This window comes from Siniperca chuatsi, linkage group LG6 (genome assembly GCF_020085105.1).
Source record: "Siniperca chuatsi isolate FFG_IHB_CAS linkage group LG6, ASM2008510v1, whole genome shotgun sequence".
Classification (NCBI taxonomy): domain Eukaryota; kingdom Metazoa; phylum Chordata; class Actinopteri; order Centrarchiformes; family Sinipercidae; genus Siniperca; species Siniperca chuatsi.
In genome coordinates this window covers 25178877-25198607 of record NC_058047.1, presented here as the reverse complement: position 1 = coordinate 25198607, position 19731 = coordinate 25178877, and the positions used below count along the sequence as shown (strand labels likewise).

The following is a 19731-nucleotide window of genomic DNA, read 5'->3' as shown; positions in this document are numbered from 1 at the left end:
TGGCTAAAAGGACCACATATTTGATTGGTTTGAACAATGATCTAACACCCAGTATTTAAAAGGACGTTAGATCCTACAAAAGCTTTGACATGTTGCACAGCGAATGTGAGTTTATATTTAAATCAGACACAATATGTGGAGAAGCTTAAAGAAATGTTATTTCTGGCTGTTAGTGTCCACAGACTCTCTGTATATAAGCGCCTTTTCTGTGTATCCAGTACACTGTTTCTATTAATGGATTGCCCTAAACCCACTCTCAGTAAGGACAATCCTAAAGTCTGTTACAGTGCTAATTCCCTTCAGTTTGAGATAACCACAGACTCACAGAAAACAAAAACATGATCAGGTTCTGCAGCAGTATTGTACATATCGGAATTACAGGGATGATTTCTATAGACGATTGTTAAAATATCTATGAGTGAATGTATAGGCAATCAGAGACCATATGCCAAAATGGTGACCGCAGATAACTTAAAGCAGCAATAGTCTGGCTGCTCATGAATTTAGTGTAATATTGACAGAAAAGGTCAAATGTTCTACAAAAAGTACATGTCTTTAAGTGACCACATCCATAAGGGGGCATTAGGTGGCTGAAATAGATACTCAAGTCTAAGCTGGGATTAGCGGTGCAGCTCCGTATATTGCCAAGGGATTTCTCTTTTAACCTTATGGCTTCAGGTGATGCCGAGGGGGGCGGGGCGACAAGGTGGTGCTGAGCCGGAATAGAGACAGGAGAAACACTGTGATGTAGGATGCTTCTCTCAGTCCACTCTAATCACCCGAATTATTGCTCAAGTGATTGACTTCCAATTCATATGACCCTTCACACAGTCCATTCAAACGCCATGTTATGTGTGAATACATTATGTGTCTTGGTCTTTTCTCTCAAATCCTATGCTTATATACAAAACACTATAATCTTGGCATACCAGTATAGAAAGTGACGTTAGAGACTTATAGCAGAAGAAACGTCTGTTCCTGTGACACCTGCATTTTAGCGAGGAAAAAAACAGCAAAACATGTAGCTTTGACTTTTATCAGCTCTTTTATATTATATATTTTAATAATCAAACTGTCGTCAAAGAGGTACTTGCATTGTGAAAAGGTAATATTTTCCTCATGAGAAAACTGCTGTATGTGAAGTACATGTCATTTCCACTCAAAATTACAATTTTGCCTCTCTGCAAAAATTAGTTTGGAATTTAACTGGATTGAACTATGACATGTTTGTCTTTTCGTGATGTCATGACAGGAAATGCTTCAAAAAAAAAGGTAAGTCTGATTGGTCAGCAGTAAAATGGTAAAAGTATCAAAAGTAAAAGTTCTCGTTTAGCAGAAAAATGTCTCACGCCAGTGTTATATTATTATGTACATATTATATTATTGGATTATTATTAATGATGCATTCATGTGTACTAGAATCTTCTGTTGCAGCTGGTTGGGGTGGAGCTATTTTTAACTGTTATGCTGTTGGTTAAACTTATAGCAATGTGTTGGATTTTATAAAATCATCATAGGTTTTGTGTAAAATATTTTGTAGTTAATCTGCAAAGTAACTAGTACTTTGCAGATTAACTACAGCTGTTAAATAAATAGTGGAGTAAAAGGTACAATATTTCCCATTGTACCTTTTGGAAGGTGTTTGTACTTTACTTTGAGTATTTCCATTTTGTGCTACTTCCGTTTCTCTACTATAGATGAAAAAACAGCAATATTCATATAATAGTCCTTTCATTTGATTAATAGATATATTTTTTACTTGTAAATGTATTTTCTGATGACTCCAGTCATGCTGTGCCTGCGCTGTGAGCTGTGCACAGTGATGGCAGGTGCAGGGATGGACAGGTCTCCTCCCCTCGTCTGATCTGGGACCTGTCAGCTCAGTCTTCATCCTGCAGAGCACCAATTATGGACAGCGGGCATCGATATTTTTGGTGACGCTGCGTTCGGACAAAGGGATCGGACATATTTCTCTGGAGAAATATATGACATTTCTGTTTTGAAGATGGGATTATACAGAAGCAATCAGAGGGGACTCGCTTGTTTGGTCGACTTACAAAACTCCGCGTGAAAAGGCTTTAAACAGGTGAGCTGGGAATGTGCAATACTCTGAATATAGATCCAGTGGTAAAAGAAAATAGTTCTGCGATACAGGATGCATGGATGAATCGAAAACAGGATCATGTGTCAGATGATGCATTTTAGTTTTCCTCTTGTATCTCTAAAACTGTTCTATAATGCTTTTATAGAGATTTAGTAAAAAAAAAAAAAAATGTATAAAAGAAATCTGCATTAGCTGTCGGTTTCTGTCTTCTAATTTCCACTTTGACTCTCCGGTGTTCTGCAGCCTGTCGCAGCAACAGGTTCATTGTCGAAGATGCTCAAATAAATTCCCACTAAAACTGTCAAGGCTTTAATATTTTCAGCATCATTTTAGGCAACTTGTCACTGTTACAAATGTCACTGCAAACACAAATTGTGGACTACAGAAACAACATATTAGACATATTGTAAAGCAAAACAAGATATTCCTATGCCATATGAATTATCACCTTATTATAAGTCTTTAGCAGCCGCCATGTATCCAATAGTGCGTTAGTTAAACAGCGCAGGCCTAACATCTTATTTAAGATGTGTACATTTGTAGGAGATTATAGAGAAACTACCAGTCTATTAAAACTCCTCATCAAATCAACAAGTGCATTTCCATTTCTAACTGGATTTAATGATAATGAGCAAAGAAAAAAAAGGTAGATTTGTGAAGGCGATGTCCCGATGAATACACAACCTTATGTCGAGTCTCAAGCCTCTTAGTGAGTGTTGACACCTGGGTGCAGCAGAGCAACTAATCTCCAGGAACAAAAACAATAAAAATAATAAATAATAATAATTGAAACATTGGTTTTGATTTGAAAGATCCCTCTATTACAGAGGATGCACAGTTAAATCATTACACATCTCTGAACCAAAGCATCATTAGGCCTATATTCATATATTTTAAACATCAGTTCATTCAGAGACTGCCTGATTTCTATTGCAAGTGTCGTCATCACATTCAAATATTAGTAGGTATGAGTCCGGCTCGAGTTTTGTGCATCAGTAAATTCACAGATTGTTACTGGACATAAAGACAGGACTTTCTCCCAACACAGTGTATTTTCTTAACTTCTATTTTTATGTTAAAATTGTATGTATGCTATATGTTGTACACTAGAATGCAAGTATATCATCATAAGGGTTTTTTAAAATACATTTTAGTATATAAATAATATATATATACACCACAAGTGGTATGCATTTCATTCTTTTTTGGAACAATTGCACCATCATCCTCTATAGTCTGTGACTTAATTCAGTTGTGGTTGTCACGTTTGAAAGCAGGAAAATATAGTTTAAAAAAAAACAGACGTAAATCACATCACAATCACGCTGATTTCTAATAACCTCAAAACAGTTCATTATAAACATGCGTTCTGAGGTCACACCGTTGGCTTTACCTTCTGTCACCCTTCAAGCACTCGGCTTTTTGGTGATTCTATCAGTGTGATTTAATTTAGTGGGGGTTGGTTAACTCCCTGGTATTAGCACTAATCTACGTGTGCACGTGTTACAACCATTGGTGTTCCCCAGAGATCAGTGAGTCATTATTTACCAGTAGACAAAAAAAATCTATCATTTGAAGCAAATTGCACATTCCATTTTTAGATTTGTAATTGGGTAGAAATGTTCTCAAAAGCCTAAAATCAACCTGCACTGTATCAAAATATAAAAGATTTTTTAAATTGCAGCTCCTGGAGACTTTACAGGAGCATATGGCTGACTTGGCTGTTTCTCCAGACTGTACCTAGAACTGAAGAGAGTCACTGCCCTCAGCCACGTACAGTTGTACCTGTTCTTTGAGTGGTGCCCTATTAGACTTAACCTGCTGTATACACGACTGAATATAGCAACTACAGTCTACCTGTAAGCCTTAGCTTAGTTATTTTAAAAACCAGCTGATCGTTCACAGAGAGAGGGCACTGATCCTGTTTAGTGTTAAGGACATAATGAGGATGTATTTTTAGGTGCTACTCTCAGACAAACAGTGAAAAGTGGCGTTCAGTAAACACATCAACAACACAGCTCTCATGAGGGAAATGACTTGTTGGTTTTTGCTATATGATTTCTGGCTTGTAAAATCTGATATATGTATGTTGCAGTCTCATAGTGTGTTTTTCTCTGTATCTGTGTGCTCCTGGCCAGCAGAGCCGGATACGACAACATGGCAAAAATCGGCAGCGAAAAGTCCTTTTTAAGCAGACATCGGTTGTCCACCAACACGCCCGATGAGGAGCTCGCTGTCATTGAAAATGGGGACAGCAGGTCTGATATCACCATGAAATTCTTACAATTCAAGCTGTGCCTTAGTGCTTTAACTGTTCTGACGACTGAAGACTCATTTCTGGGCCTCTGACAGACTGAAATTAGTCACTTGCCTGGTACAGTTTGCAAGGCATGATCTTGAGCATGTTTTTTTTCCAACCCTGCTGTCTTCCAGGACTCACTCTCTTTGTGAAGACAACTCTGAGAGAGCGCTGTCTTCAGAGTCCCACAGAAACTCATTTACAGGTGCTGGGGCAATGGCCAGGTAAACTTCAATAGTAATACTTTAAGTTCTTAGTTGGTATTTACCAGTGGTGGAAAGTACATTTACTCAAGTCCTGTACTTGAGTACAATTTTGAGGTACTTCACTTGAGTATTTCCATTTTATTTTACTTTTTACAGTACTACCCCCTATATTTCAGAGCGAAGTACTGTACTTTTTACTCCACTACATTTATTTGACAGTCAGTTACTGGTTACATTTGAGATTAAGATTTGAAATAAAAACATATAATAAGCTTATAAAATATGACACATTGTTAAAGTATAGACCAGTGGTTACCAATCATTTCGGCTTGTAACCCTTTACAAAAAAACGTCCAAAATGGTCCAATATTTCACAAAAAAAGCAAAGATTCAATCAAAAGTCCAACAAATCAAAACATATCTGTTGTTTTCTTATTTCCTCTGCCATTAATCATCTCACGACCTCTCAGATTTATCTGGTGACCCTTTGAGGCGGCCCGACCCCTAGGTTGAGAACCACTGGACTAAACTACCCAACTGTTTATGATGTAGATAAACTACCAACCCCTCAACCAGCTACGACAGTAAAATGCTGCTTACACACTGATGCATCAGTATAAACAATCTAATAATGTCATACAGCTTAAGTAGAAGTTTGAATGAAGGACCTTTACTTGTAATGGAGTGTTTTTACATTGTCATACTGGTACTTTTACTTAAGTATATCTATCTATCTGAATACTTCCTCCACCATTGGTATCTACATATTCTGTGAGACGATAAAACTAATAGTCCATTCCTAGCCTAGATGGGTGTCACTTTGTTCTGTTTTACCTCCTGCTAACCCTCTAGGCTCTCTTACTTCTTCTTCATGCTGTGGAACTGGGCGTCTCACAGAGTAAACCCTGAAGCCGAGAGGCATGACTCTTTCCTCGAGCGCTTCAGAGGCCCTGAGCTCAAAGACTTCTCCAGTCGAGAGAGCAATGCCCAGTCTGTGGGCCACAACGACACAATCCGTAAGAGAAAGTAAGTACTGGACTGTGATGGTCAGTGCCTTAAAGTTTCATTTTCAGTACTCACGGTGAGAATGGTTTCTTTGTTTGAACATTTTCAAACAAACCCACCAAACAAGAGTACAATCGATTCCTCAAATCTTTGACGAGTCACACTGGGCTGAATGAAATTAGAAAATGATGTTAAAGTCACATTGAAACGGAAGTTAGAGCGTCTTTAGCTTCACCAATGTTGCTGTGGAGAGATAAGGGAGCTTCAGAGGACTGTTGGCCGCCACACAAACCAGCCTCACTCGCATTGTTAGATCAGGTGGAGGTGACTAGGAGTGAAACTAATACATTAGACCTCAACCACATTCTTTGGAAATGTAAACAAAGTCTTTGCCAGCTGACATCCAAACACACACCTTACTACTATGATATTGCTCTGCTAGCTAACCACTAATGGTCAAGTGTGGTTTTATATGATGAGCGGTGTACCAGTCACCCCAAATCACATTTGATTGGATACATTTATGGGAGATCAAGATGAGTCATCAAAAATAGTTTTACAGGAAGACAGAGGGATCTTTAACAAACTAAAATACTCAAAAATTACATTTTTACATTTAGCATGCAATGATGTGAATAATCAACACAGGGACTATGTCTTTAAAGACTAAGAGCTTTAATGTCTGACACTGAGGGTTCACTGTATAAAAATCTTGTCCTTTATTTCTTTCCAAAGTCTTGCCAGTAAGTGGCCGCTAGCTGCTTACAACATGAATAACTGCAACAACACAGATGAGTAAGTGTGTGTATATCTGTGTCAGAAAATAGAATTCAAATAGAAGAATAGATACATTAGTCATGGATCATGCTGGACATTTTAGCGTCTTGTGTATCATGTAGCTAATGTGGTATAATCTGCAGTAAATAGCATAGCTTATAGCACAGAAGTCCTTGAAACATGTCTTCCAATTCTCCTTCCCTTCCTTTTTGGTGTTTCCTCCTGCATTAGACAGATGATACCTCTGTCCCTTTGCTTGCTTGAGGGATTTTTTTTGTTGAAAGTTATGATGTGGGTTGCACTGATTTAACCTTTGGGGAATATCTGGCATATTCTGATAGTAAGCTTATAGTGGTTGTGAAGTGGTAAACTGAAAGAAGACATGGAAACTTACCTGCATTATGATTCCATCTGCTCGACAAACGTATGACCTGCACCAGATCTTCCAACAAAGCATTGAATCCAAAACTGTGAAACCTCCACTAGACCCCCTTCATGTAGTCTGGTAGCCCTCTGACAGCTCCTCATAGACTACCTCCGTCCTTTTTTACCACCATAAAAAAAAAACTAAAATTGTGGTCCATAGCAAAAAAGAGGACAAAAAAGAGGAGATTAAAAAAGATGAGAAAAAGGAGGAGAAAAAAGACGAGACGAAAGACGGGGACAAAAAGGAAGAGGAGAAGAAGGACGAGAAGAAAGATGACAAAAAGGATGAGAAGAAAGACGAGAAGAAAGATGATAAGAAGGATGATAAGAAAGATGATAAAAAGAAAGAGGAGCCACCGTAAGTACACCAGATACAGGAAATTGAATTATAGAAAACACACATCTGTCTGTTTCATACTTACTGTATATAAAAAATTTAAAAATCGTGCAACAACATCAAATAATGTTGAGTTGTTTTTAGGAAAGAAATCTGGATTATGGATCCAGCCACAGACCAGTACTACAAATGGCTGACCGTCATCGCAGGCCCAGTATTTTATAACCTGATGATGATTGTAACAAGGTATTGTCCATTTAACATGCTTTAAAACTTACTCACTCAGTGGGACGCGCACAAAATATAAAATGTATTCTCCTTGTCTTCTAGAGCCTGTTTTAACGAACTCCAGGACACATATACAAACCTCTGGATAGTCTTGGACTACAGCTCAGACTTCATCTACTATGCGGACACATTTGTCAGATCAAGAACAGGTCGGATTCTTGAAAATGTTTCAAGACAGAATTTACACATGTACACCAATTTGAGTCTATTGTACTTTTAGATTTGGCTCCTAATTTCGTGTTTTCCCTCAGGTTACCTGGAACAAGGCCTGCTGGTAAAAGATTCCAAGAAACTAAGAAATAAATACAGAACAACATCTCAGTTCAAATACGATATGATCTCAATGATACCCACTGATCTGCTATTTCTGAAATTTGGATTCAACAACCCAGAGTTCAGATTCAACCGTCTTTGCAAAATCTCAAGGCTTTTTGAGTTCTTTGAGCGGACTGAAACCAGAACCAGCTTCCCGAACATGTTTCGCATCAGCAATCTCGTACTTTATATCCTCATTATTATCCACTGGAATGCTTGTATGTTCTTTGCCATTTCGAAAACCATTGGTTTTGGATCTGACACGTGGGTATATCCCAATATCAGCCACCCAGAGCACGGTCGCTTGGCCAGAAAGTACATCTACTCCCTGTATTGGTCCACACTGACCCTCACCACCATCGGAGAGACCCCACCACCAGTCAGGGATGTTGAATACCTCTTTGTCATTGCCGATTTCCTCACTGGTGTGCTGATCTTTGCTAGTATTGTCGGTAACGTTGGTGCCATGATCTCCAACATGAACGCCTCTCGTGCTGAGTTCCAGGCAAAGATCGACTCCATAAAGCAGTACATGCAGTTCCGAAAGGTCACCAAAGACCTGGAAGCCAGGGTCATCAAGTGGTTTGACTACCTGTGGACTGAGAAGAAGACCTGTGATGAGAAGGAAGTTTTGAAGAACCTCCCAGACAAGCTCAAGGCTGAGATTGCCATCAACGTCCATTTGGATACGCTGAAAAAAGTGCGTATTTTCCAGGATTGCGAAGCCGGTCTGCTGATTGAATTGGTGCTCAAGCTGCAGCCACAAGTGTTCAGTCCTGGAGATTACATCTGTAAGAAGGGGGATATTGGCAGGGAGATGTACATTATCAAGGAAGGGAAGCTAGCTGTGGTGGCCGATGATGGAGTCACTCAGTTTGTAGTGCTCAGTGATGGCGCATACTTTGGGGAAATCAGTATCTTGGGTATTAAGGGCAGTAAAGCAGGCAACAGGAGAACAGCCAACATCAGAAGCGTAGGCTACTCTGATCTCTTTGCCCTGTCCAAAGATGACTTGGTGGAAGCTCTCACTGAGTATCCAGACGCCAAAAAAGCTCTGGAGGAGAAGGGGAAAGCCATCCTGATGAAAGACAACCTGATTGATGAGGCGGTCGCCAACGCCGGCGCCGACCCCAAAGACATAGAAGAGAAGATCATCAAACTGCAGAGCAACCTGGACATCATGCAGACCAAGTTCGCCAAGCTGATGGCGGAGTTAATGTCTAGCCAGACGAGGATGAAGCAGAGGGTCACTCAGATGGAGGCCAAAGTGAAATCCATACAACCAGAGGACCTGTCAGAAGTGGTGGCCGACAAAGACAAAAAAGTGCAGTAATGTGAGATACCTGAGAACTTTACAGGAAATGGAGAGTGACACTTTTTAAAGGCCCATGTTTATATCTATTTATACATCTCTGTTTATTATCATCATAATGTGTCAAATTGTGTACAGTGTATACAGCAAATACATATTTTTGTGTGTATGCTATGATTGACAGCCAATTTCATGTTGTCATGAAACTACTTGAGTATGTTGATCAGAAGCACATGTGTATGCAAAAAAATGGCTTTTCATAGCCTTAGAATAATGAGGAATGTTTTTTTTTCCTGATCAGTATTGACATTTCCCCCAGAAAATACGTTGATCTATCTGTAAAGTATGAACGACAGTTCATACAGAATAATGACTGTAATATCCATTTGATACTGTATGTGAATGTACAAAATAAACCCAAATGCAGTTCTGTTTATAAGTTATTATCAGCATGCACTATCAGTTGTAAAATGTGAATAAACATTAAAATGTTCATATAACATATACTGTATGTCTAGATTGTCCTTTTGTAGGTGAGAGAGAAAGTTTTAACAATTTCTGCAGCACTGTGAATTCTACAATACATATTTTGATTGTCGTCCTTCATCAGGACTGTGTGGATTGGGTTTGATTTGATTGACAAACAACCCATCAAATTTTGATTCAAATGTTGCTAAATCCTGATTCGTGCATAGAGGTACCTTTTTCAAACTGAGCCCCACCCCCCATTTCAAACAATCGAGAAGGGCACAGAGAAGAAAAATGTAATACAGTAATCTCTCATGTGAAATCACCAAAACTGTTCTATCGAGACTTTTGTGTTCATATAGGAAATCATTAGTCATAGTTAGAACCTGATTGAAAGACGTTGAGAGAAAAAGTTTTTCTGGGCCTTTAAACCTGCATTAACAGATTGTTTGGCCAGTTGAATGCAGCAGAAACAAGCTCACAACACTGACATCTTGTGTCTTTTAAGTTGATAGTGTATAGTGAACTTGTTAGCAAACAGTTTCTTATTTACACATCCAGAAGATACAGAGCAACATTAGCACTCATTTGGAGTCGTGTTTCTGGCCACCTAATGAATGTAAAACCAATATTTACTCTCTTTTAAACTTTTTGGTCAAAATCTACTCCTGAGAAAAATATCTGGCTCTTCAGCCTCTACATGTAAATGCTCCACTATGTTCACTAGCTAGTTGCTAACTTGGTCTGTCTGGTGTTTGGTGCTGAGCAATAAGTGTAAAGTAGATTTTTAGAGCTTTTTGCTGAAAACAGTTGCCAGCTGCGGCCAAAAACTACACCATAAGAACAGCGAGACTAAACCAAAACAGAAAAGTTGCAGACTGTAAAAACAAAATGAGTTCAAAGATGCTATAAAGCTACGTAGAGCTCAGAGAAACTGAAGAGTGGTAATTCTCTTGGGGTTTCTCCCTATGCTAGACCCCTTTCACATTACACATAGTCATGTGACCTATTATTAATATAACAATATTGACTATAGCAGCTTTAAGTTATCTATATCATATGTTGTTAGTGGAAATTCCTTTAATGCATATTAATGACAAATTTGATAGATTTTTTCACCTTTATTTACTTTGCATAATAGTTAATTTACATAAGAGTTTCACATTATCTGCACATTCTTTATGTACCTGAGATATTTGGCCAAATAAAACATTTCATGTGACTCTTTTCCTTATAGGGGCATTGCACATTTGGCAACTGCACTTACAAGTGTGCAATCGAAAAACACTTAATAGAAACAAACCGAAAGAAGAGAAACACTTCTTTTAGGATGTGAAAGTCTGAACCTGACCAGCCAGTAAATATATTGTGAAACCCTGCAAGCTATCGAAACCACACTATCTGGTCAGGTTCACTGTTTCACAAAACACAGTATTCATTTTATATGTAATACAAGAGGCACAACACAGAAATACTTTAAAATAACCGTTAGGTTAATGTGAGTTTGTTCTCATACTGACAGGAAAAAGTTCAAATATAAGCTTGTCAGTGAGGCTATTTGGGTTAGCAGTAATATAAAAAGCTTCACCTCAACACACTACAATGACAATTGTAACCGAGGAGCACCATTATCCTCAGTCCACTCAGTTGTGGGAATAGAGCCTGAGGACTGAATACTGCTACACCATGAGGAAGTGAAAAACATGAGAAAAGTCAGACTAAGTCAATAAATATACTGTATATATGTGGCATTCACTAAAATCCAGTGTATAAGTGCACTTTCACAGTTTCACAAATCAAATATTGTTCACGTTTGCCCAGAAACAAAACACACAAGAAAAAAGAAATCATTTAAGTGCCATGTTAAACTCTTTGGGAAACCAAATGTACTGTATATGAAAGTAACTCTCAAAGGAAGTTAGGCCTCAGAGTGAAAGGCCGACAGTGGAGTATGACTGGTAGAGGTTGGTTAGGCACGGGGTTATTGCAGCATTTTGTTTCATGTCACTTCCCTCTGTATTTTTGTGATACTCCCTTTTTTATTAAAATGCAGTCAGAAAACTTTCTTTGTGGATCTGTCACAGCATCCCAAATCCTTTGGCATAAGTGATGGCCTTGAGGAGTCTTTCTTTCAGTTTTTCCTTGGAGGAGTATTCTGGGAGCAGCAGCGCATTAAAGCAGGTGTGAGAGGTTGGTAGCCTGAAAAAAGGGATGAAAAGTAAGAGCAGTGGCGCCACAAATGGGGCAAATGTGAACTGAGACAAGCTAAACGTGTGGGTCTGAGCAACAACAGAGTGTTTTGAATCTTTCCTCATTTGACAGACACAAGAACAAAATAACAAAGACTAACTGTCAGTTACTGGTATGTTTTAGGCATGTTTGATGATAAATTACAGAAATAATGCCCTGTTTCTGCCCTCTCTAAAAAAAACCCCAGGGCTCTAGTTCTTTACCTGATCATCTATTGTGCCTGAAAATATTGAAATAAAACCTCCAAAAAGCTGACCGTTCTGTACCTGTCTGTGTCAGAGCCATTCTTGGCGATGATCATTTTTAATTTGCCGAGCCCACCAACTGGTGCTCTGTCTGTGCCGGTGGTAAACTGAAGAAACAACCTCTTCTGCTCCTCTCCAAAGGAGTGAATCGTTTCCCAGAAATCTCTGTGTGCAGAAAATATACCACCTATTAAACAGCAATGAAATGAATGAATGGAGTGTGACCGTGACTGATTAAAACATGTCTTAATGTGGAAAAAAGGTAAATCTTACTTGATAATTTGACTGTCTTTGCTATAACCTCCATCGTATTCTGTTGTCTTTTCAAGTGCTTCAAAGTCAAGTTTCTGTGAAATCCCAAGAGATTGTTCTGTAAGTCATAAAACACTGGCTACAATAAAGTAACAAAAATCTAATTTAAGGTGTGCTTTCTCACCCTGCTTCCGCAGATAAGCAGCTCTACTTCTTCAGGTCTAAACAAATATTTCAGTGGGGATTCGTTTGTGACAATTAGAAAACCTTTTTTGAAGGCTTTGAATTGTCTCTCCACGCTCTTGTTCAGTATGTAGTCAGCATAGAGGTCCACAAACTCCTGTGAATTACAGATGGAAAAAGTAAAAACACATGTTAAATGTACAGCAAAGCAATTATTTACTTTCTTTCATAACTGCAGTAAAATGAATGTGAATCTTTGACCAACAGTGAGTCGGTGTCTTCTGTGTATTTTAAGTGATGTTTCTATACACTTTCTCTCAACAGAGGAAAGACGACCTACAGATTGTACTGTCATGGAAAAGGCAGTTGAATTGCATAATTTTCAGCATATTTCATATACACTGAGTTCCTATTGCTGTGCTTGTGAAATGTACATTCAAATCAAAAGAGGAACAAGAAATATACATCAGTTATTGATAATAATGTAGCTAGACACTATCTGAAGACATGTCAGAAACAACCACTGCCCTTCCACTACCATGATAGAGTTACTGCAGCTCTTAAACTGAGGATTTCAGACATTTCACCTGTCTATTCTCCTTAGTAACAGGGATCTGGTCTCCCTGCTCTTTTAAGTCATATAAGACCGGGTTTCCAAAAAGGTCAGTGTGTGATATCTGGAAGGTGAGCATCATGTCTTCCTCTACATTGCCGGTATATTCAAGCAACTCCTTCAGACTCTGGTAGAGAACCTGCAAGAAGACAAGAAGAAACATCGGCTGTTAAAGAAATAGTTCCGGATTTTGAGAAATATGCCTGCATGATTTCTTTTCAAGAGTTAGTTGAAAAGATCGATACCACTCTCATGTCCGTCCGTAAAGTATGAAGCTACAGCCACATGACAGTTAGCTTAGCTTAGCATACAGACTGGAAACGGGGGGAAAAAGCTAGCCTGGCTCCATCCGAAAGTAACTAAATCCAACTACCAGCAGTGGTATCAGTCTCATCTAACTCTCGGCAAGGAAGCGAATAAGCAGGTTTCCCAAGGTGTTGAAGAGTGCTACATTTTGTTACATCTAAAAAGACTAATCCTACAGTAAAAAAAGATTTAGCTTTATGTTTGTGGTTTCTTTCCAGCAACTCTTAACATTACAATGAAACATCATCTTCAGCAATTGAAGCTGTTTCCAAAACATATTTGGAAATACAGAACTGATGTATTGTCTTTCACTGTATATTAACTTTGGAGAAAGTTACTGTACTGCATGTGAGTCTGACAGGTCCAAGTAGGTCCCTTTCTTGCCCATGAGTTTCCTGTAGACAACCATAGGGAAATGTACGTCCAAGATGCAGTTGTTGTAAATGGCAAGCCCCAGGACGAGTCCAACGAGAGTGTACTGCGCTTCATTCTCCAGTGAGGATGAATTAAACCAAAAAAGTTTTGTGTCGTCGTCGTAGGTGAACATTCCTGTTCAGAAAGTCAAACACAGAGAGAGAAACACACATAAGGAAAAATTAAATACTTATAGAAATAATTAAACATTTTGTGAAATACTCTTATTTGCTTTCTTGCCGAGAGTTAGATGAAAAGATTGATACCAATCTCATGTCTGTACAATAAATATGATGCTACAGTCATTAGCTTAGTTTAGCACAAAGACTGGAAACAGGAAGAAACAGCTTGGCTCTTTCCAAAGGTAACAGAGTCAGTATCTCTAAAGCTCACTAATATCTTGTTGGTTTAATCTGTACAAAACAAATGTCTTATAGTTTTGCCTTAACCGTGAGGTTGCCAGGCAACAAGCTGAGACAACTTTTAATTTTTATACTTTGGTGTTTGTATGAATTAAAAAAACAGGATATAACGTGTTAATTTGTAATCTTTAGAGGTGTTGGTAGGCAGATTTTTTTTACCTTTGGACAGAGACAGATTTCCCCGTTTCCATTCCCAATGCTAAGTTAACGGTCTCCTGACTGTAGCTTCATATTTATTGTACAGCTATGAGAGTGGTATCGATCCTCTCATCTCACTCTTGGCAAGAGAGCAAGTAAGTGTATTTCCCAAAATGTTGCGCTATTCTGTTGATATGATATAAAACAGGGACACATGGGAAGCAAATGTAAACACTGTAAAATTGTGATTTCACCTATGTCAGGATTGAAAATTTCTTCCAAGACCAACTGGAAGAACTCCTTTGAAACCCCTCCCTCGTCTACTCCTTGCTCCCCCTCAAACTCAACAAACAGCTGCTTCTTCAGGTCAGACGGATTCTCCATGGAGATCATCTCCAGCTGCAACACAGGGGAGGATTGAATTCATTGACAAACACAGCAGGACTGACCCTCAATTTGACATCCCATGCACATGCAACAGTAATATATCATGCTGTAACTCACTCTGACGAGGGCGTCGTCGATGATGTGATCTCTGCGTACTTTGAGCTTGAGATAGGGGTTGGGCTGCTGGCCCTGGGCCATGCTGTAGAGGGCCGTGAGGCGTCGCTCGCTGTACATCCTGATCCTGTTATCGTAGTACAGCCCTTGGTTCTTGGTGATGACATTGAGGATGAAGGGGCAGGTCTGGAAAGAAAACTTGGTTTCAGCGTTGACCTTGAAGAAGGTGAAATCCTTGTCCATCTCCACCACTTCGTTCACTGACTCGTTAATAAAATCCTCAAAGGGGATGAGGGGTCTTATGCTATCTATAGGTCTGACACCCAGTTCTTTCTCCAGAGGATCGACCCGGGGACCCTTCTTATAGAGCCGCTCCTCACCCAGCAGCTCATGTAGGCTGAGCTCATCGGACTCCAAGTCTTCCTCTTCCTCGTCGTTGTGCTCCACATTAACATCACCACCGAGGATACTTGCGTAGAAGACAACTTTTAAACACTGGGTCGCAGCCACCACAGTCGTGTCATCATTTACCAGATTTTCACTGTCATATTCATTGCTGACGACTGTGAAAGTGATAAGCTGCTGGAAGGTCTCCATCATACGGCGGGTGTGTGGGAGACCGTACATGGACCAGAGCTTTGACAGCCTGGCGAGCGCAGTCACCGGCAGCTTGCTCATCGCTTTGCAGAACTGCGGCAATGCCACTTCCAGGTACTCGGGGCTGTGAAGGTTACTGTTCTCCAGCACGATGATGAAGATGTTCAGGTAATCTGGGTTTGTTTCATACACATCAAGGTATTCCAGGTCAAGTTCCATATTTGGAGTGAGGTAAATGAGTGCATTTACAAGAGCTGCCTCTACCTGGTCGATGTTTAGAAGTCTGTCATAGACTCTCCTCACGGCGCCGATGTCCACTGTAACCTCACAAGGGTCGAACGCTTCATTAGGACCCTCGTCTGGTAAAGCAGCTGCAGAGGAAGCACCCGTCTTCTCTAAGGTTTGCTCACTCTGCTCTTCATGCTTGTCCACATCTGTTGGTTTAAAAGAGTCAAGGTTTTCAGTAGCATTGGGTTCATCCTTCCTGAAACTCTTCATCAGGGCATCTGCATTGGAGAAAATCCTGCCGATGACGCGGATGAGAGCGGAGTAGTCTCCTTCCTCCTCGCAGAAACTCAGGATCATACATACAGTGTTCTCTGTGAGATAATGAACATCTAGACCAAAACAGTAAAAGGAAAATTTAATTAACACAGCGAAGTGATTCAAAGTCAGTGCCCATAAGAGTCTTAGTCAGTTTTACAGTACCTGAGAAGTCCTCCTTGGTGGGACAGAGGTCCGTATCGCTCATCTTACTGTCCAGATTAATGTTTTCGTTGGCACTGGAGTCTGAATGTGGGGTGTCAGATGATTCTTTCTTGGAGGGGTGAGGATTGCAGAGTTTGGCATTATTTTTAAACAGCTCAAGCGCTTTGGCAGCTGCTGAATTTCTATCCAAAGGTCGAAAATCACAGCATGATGCGCAAAACTCATTCGTGCAGTCGCCATTTCCACAGCCTTCAGTTAACTGCCGAAAGTAGCGCTCAATTAGATGCTTTGCAGCCGCTCTGTTCCTGCGCGAGATGTTTAAACAAGAAGTCAGACTGAGGATTCAGTCATCTATGGTTAGAAAAAAACACATTCTTGCAATGCAAATAATAAAATAATGTCGAATGAATTTCGCTACCCAACAGAACTGAATATTAAACAAACACATGTTCTTGTTTTAAAAGGCAAAGGCAAAATGACACAGAGATGGGAGAAATATTAGTTTAACTAATTGCAAGTATATTAGTTTAAACTAGTTTAACTAGTAGTGCAGGTCCAAATACAGTGACTTACATTCGGCTGGATTCAGGTACCCTCCTGCAGGCCTAATTTACAGTCCTCTGAAAGAAAAGTTCAGCAATGATGTCAAATTATACTTAGCCCACTTTAAATATACAGCAAGTCAACAGTCAGTTGATTATTAGGTTATTAGGGTCTTGGTCAACTAAGGAATTTTTACATCAACTTTTAGCCCAATAGTCAGGAACTATTCATCATAACTGGAAAACGGGCATGTATCTGTTATATCCCGACAGACACTCGATTTTTGAGCCAGATACTGATATCACTGTCTGATAATGGTATATCAGCCAATATATATTTTTCTTTTTTAACATAAACACATATCATGAACAAACATTTTTGATAACCCTTAAATTGAAGTGTGTAAAGAATTGTGACAAAGATGGTGGGATGGTGGGACTATTTGGAATCTGGGGGTGGGGCAAAGTATTAGGTGTTCAAGCCCCTCAGAAGCCACAGCTGGGGGACCCTGGCATAGACTAAGCACAGCAGAGCCTCACCTGCAGGGGGCAGGATTGCTCAGATTATTTCAAAATATATATTCAAATTTGGTGAATGGCTTTGCGTAATTTGGAAGCGTCCCATATCTGATGACGCTGTGGGGGAATCAGCACCGTGATGCAAGTTAAGACAAATTAGCTGATTTCAAATTGCTGGAAAGCTGTGTGCTTACTGCGTCATAATAATCAGCCAAGGTGCTGAATCTGGGATCCGAAGCGGAAAATTGCTGGCCACCCGCCGGTCCCGCTGACCAGCAGGGTTCCCGCTGATTCAGACTGTGGTTCTGTCTCTCTTGTGCTACTTCTAATTTGCGCCTGTCAGTTGGACAAAGAGACACTGGTGCATCGCGTTATGACAAACGCATCATCAATATTACCTCTTAATATATTCAGGAACTGCGCCCTATTTAACTTCAAGTCTTCAACAAGCCTGGCTATGAGATCATCATGTAACTGGTTTATGACATTCAGATATCTGATGACATATCGGGCTACATTATCATCTCATCAAATTCATATTTATCTGTATATCTGTTGAAGCCGGAGTGTCAATGTCACCGTGCGTAAAAGCCAACTCAGCTGTGCGTAAAAGAGCGTACACAGTTCAGCAGAGTACGAACACTTGCTGCACACAGCTTCCTCACGCTCATGCACGTCAGCGAGCACAGACAGCGTGAGCGTGCATTTTGATATTTAAGTGTAGGCCTGTTCTCCTTTGGAACAGCTGTCTGGATGAAGCGTCTCCAACAGGAATGGGCAGGCAGCTCGGCATCATGTAATTGATTTTAATTTCTGACGGACAGCCAGATATCTGATTTCATATCAGGCTACAACATCATCTGATCTAATATGTAGTTATTTTAGTATATTAAAAATATTGCGGTGCTCAAGCCCAGAGCCACAGAGTTGGAGCCTGTGTCCGGTTCACTCATTCAGTGTCTGTAATAACTGTTTATTTAGAAGGTATTCATTGCAAAATAGAGCTATATTTCCACCATTTTGTTACGTTTGCCATACTGTAAATAGAGTTGAGACAGGGAGTGGAGGGTATAGCAGTCAAGGGGAGGGTCCGAAGAGATTAATATGGCTTTTAGATATAAAATGAAATATAAGATTCAGCACCCCTCCCCACCCCAACAAGTCCGTACTGTCCCTTATAAATAATTATCGAAGTTCCCGTTGCTGCCCATTTTTTATTTGGAGACGCTCGTGCCGTTCCAGCTGCTGTGTGACGGCTACAGGTATTTAATAATGAATAATAAACGGATTATTCAACGACATGTAATCACAGACTCAGCGAAGTGAAAGAGGTTAAACTCAACATACGCGAATGTGCCGTGTAATTTTGGAGCTTTGACGCTCTCTGTAATGTTTACGGACCAATCTCGGAGCTGGAATGTGGGAAAAAAGAGCCTGACGCTCAGACGCTGTCCTGTGTGCGGAAGCAGCAGTTAACCTATAAAGCTGCTGTAGGTCTTCATTGAGGAGTGGCTTTGTGGCTTTATTTGGGCGGCGAGAGAGCGAGAGACAGAGGTTGAAAGCGGCTGCATCACGCTAAAAACATGATTATTATTAATATTAATCGGATGGGGGTTTTTTCCCTTCATGACACCTAATTTATACGACAAAAAATAAGACATACAAATGTCTTAATTACCAATGTATGAAGCCTGGTTAAATTACACGCATTAGTTATTAGCCACATTAGCAACATTTCACCGCCAACGTGATATTGCAGAAACTTGACAGCTGAGAGTTGCGAGCTGGCAAACAGCACTGGCTTTTAGTGGTTAGAGCAACTTCTGGTGCTTTCCTACTTACACCGCCGTTAGCTAGCACGTTATCAAACAAACATGCTAAGGAAGTAAACACAACGTAAAACAACGTAAAATCCAAAAGTCTCGGCAGTTTCATGTACCACCCACTCACCTGTGATTTGAACAGTGATATAGTCCTGTCTGTCTGTCTGTCAGTGACGGTGCAAAAAAATGTCCTCAGTCAGTCTGCGGGCTGCTGTTTCAGCGAGATTCAGTCCGCTCGAGTCTGCGACGCTCCGTGTCAAATACCTTCAATTTGTTCAGCGACACGTAGCCTGAAGAAAGCTCAAGTGTGGCAACGTAATACGTTTTTGTTTGTAAGTCAGAGCAAAATACCCTCTCTACTATCTTGTAAACAAGAGCGTGATATATCCCGGCATGCAGCGCGCGGCTGTCAAACATCATGCCCCCCCTCCCACCTCCACGACCCACAGAAATACACCCGAAATAAACAATATTCCCCCCAAAACAATGCACACCAATATGACAGCGCTTACTCTCCCCACCACGTTTTTTTTTTTTTTTTTTTACTCACGTAGCTTGCTGTGATATCTAAGCATCACAATCCGAGTGGCTCCTACATTCATCAGGCAAATAGCACTGAGCCTCAGTTTACTCAACACAATTCATACATCAAGGCAGTTTTAAAGTGCCATAAATGCACTC

The 19731-nt window shown here is 40.1% G+C and overlaps 2 protein-coding genes across 6 annotated transcripts; one reads left to right on the top strand and one right to left on the bottom strand.

Moving 5' to 3' along the window:
• The first annotated feature begins 1777 nt into the window (after positions 1 to 1777).
• Positions 1778 to 9573, top strand: cnga3a (cyclic nucleotide gated channel subunit alpha 3a). 4 transcript variants are annotated; one of them, XM_044199361.1, is made up of 9 exons: positions 1778 to 2086; positions 4246 to 4362; positions 4538 to 4627; positions 5462 to 5635; positions 6350 to 6409; positions 6978 to 7175; positions 7299 to 7400; positions 7485 to 7591; positions 7694 to 9573. In XM_044199361.1, exons 2-9 carry the CDS (start codon positions 4262 to 4264, stop codon positions 9088 to 9090), a joined length of 2229 nt encoding a protein of 742 aa, XP_044055296.1. In that variant the 5' UTR covers positions 1778 to 2086; positions 4246 to 4261; the 3' UTR covers positions 9091 to 9573. The 4 variants fall into 4 exon arrangements, with proteins under 4 accessions (XP_044055296.1, XP_044055297.1, XP_044055298.1 ...); XM_044199362.1 differs by having other exon boundaries at positions 1780 to 2086; positions 5507 to 5635; XM_044199363.1 differs by lacking the exons at positions 6350 to 6409; positions 6978 to 7175 and having other exon boundaries at positions 1783 to 2086.
• A 1070-nt stretch (positions 9574 to 10643) lies between these two features.
• On the bottom strand, positions 10644 to 19467 carry ube3a (ubiquitin protein ligase E3A). 2 transcript variants are annotated; one of them, XM_044199359.1, is made up of 11 exons: positions 19178 to 19465; positions 16740 to 16786; positions 16167 to 16471; positions 14865 to 16075; positions 14615 to 14759; positions 13730 to 13935; positions 13055 to 13219; positions 12469 to 12624; positions 12306 to 12379; positions 12054 to 12197; positions 10644 to 11736 (listed from the first exon to the last, which is right to left on the bottom strand). In XM_044199359.1, coding segments are annotated over exons 2-11 (2529 nt in total). In that variant the 5' UTR covers positions 16742 to 16786; positions 19178 to 19465; the 3' UTR covers positions 10644 to 11615. The 2 variants fall into 2 exon arrangements, with proteins under 2 accessions (XP_044055294.1, XP_044055295.1); XM_044199360.1 differs by having other exon boundaries at positions 11595 to 11736; positions 12054 to 12219; positions 19178 to 19467.
• Between the last annotated feature and the right edge of the window lie 264 nt (positions 19468 to 19731).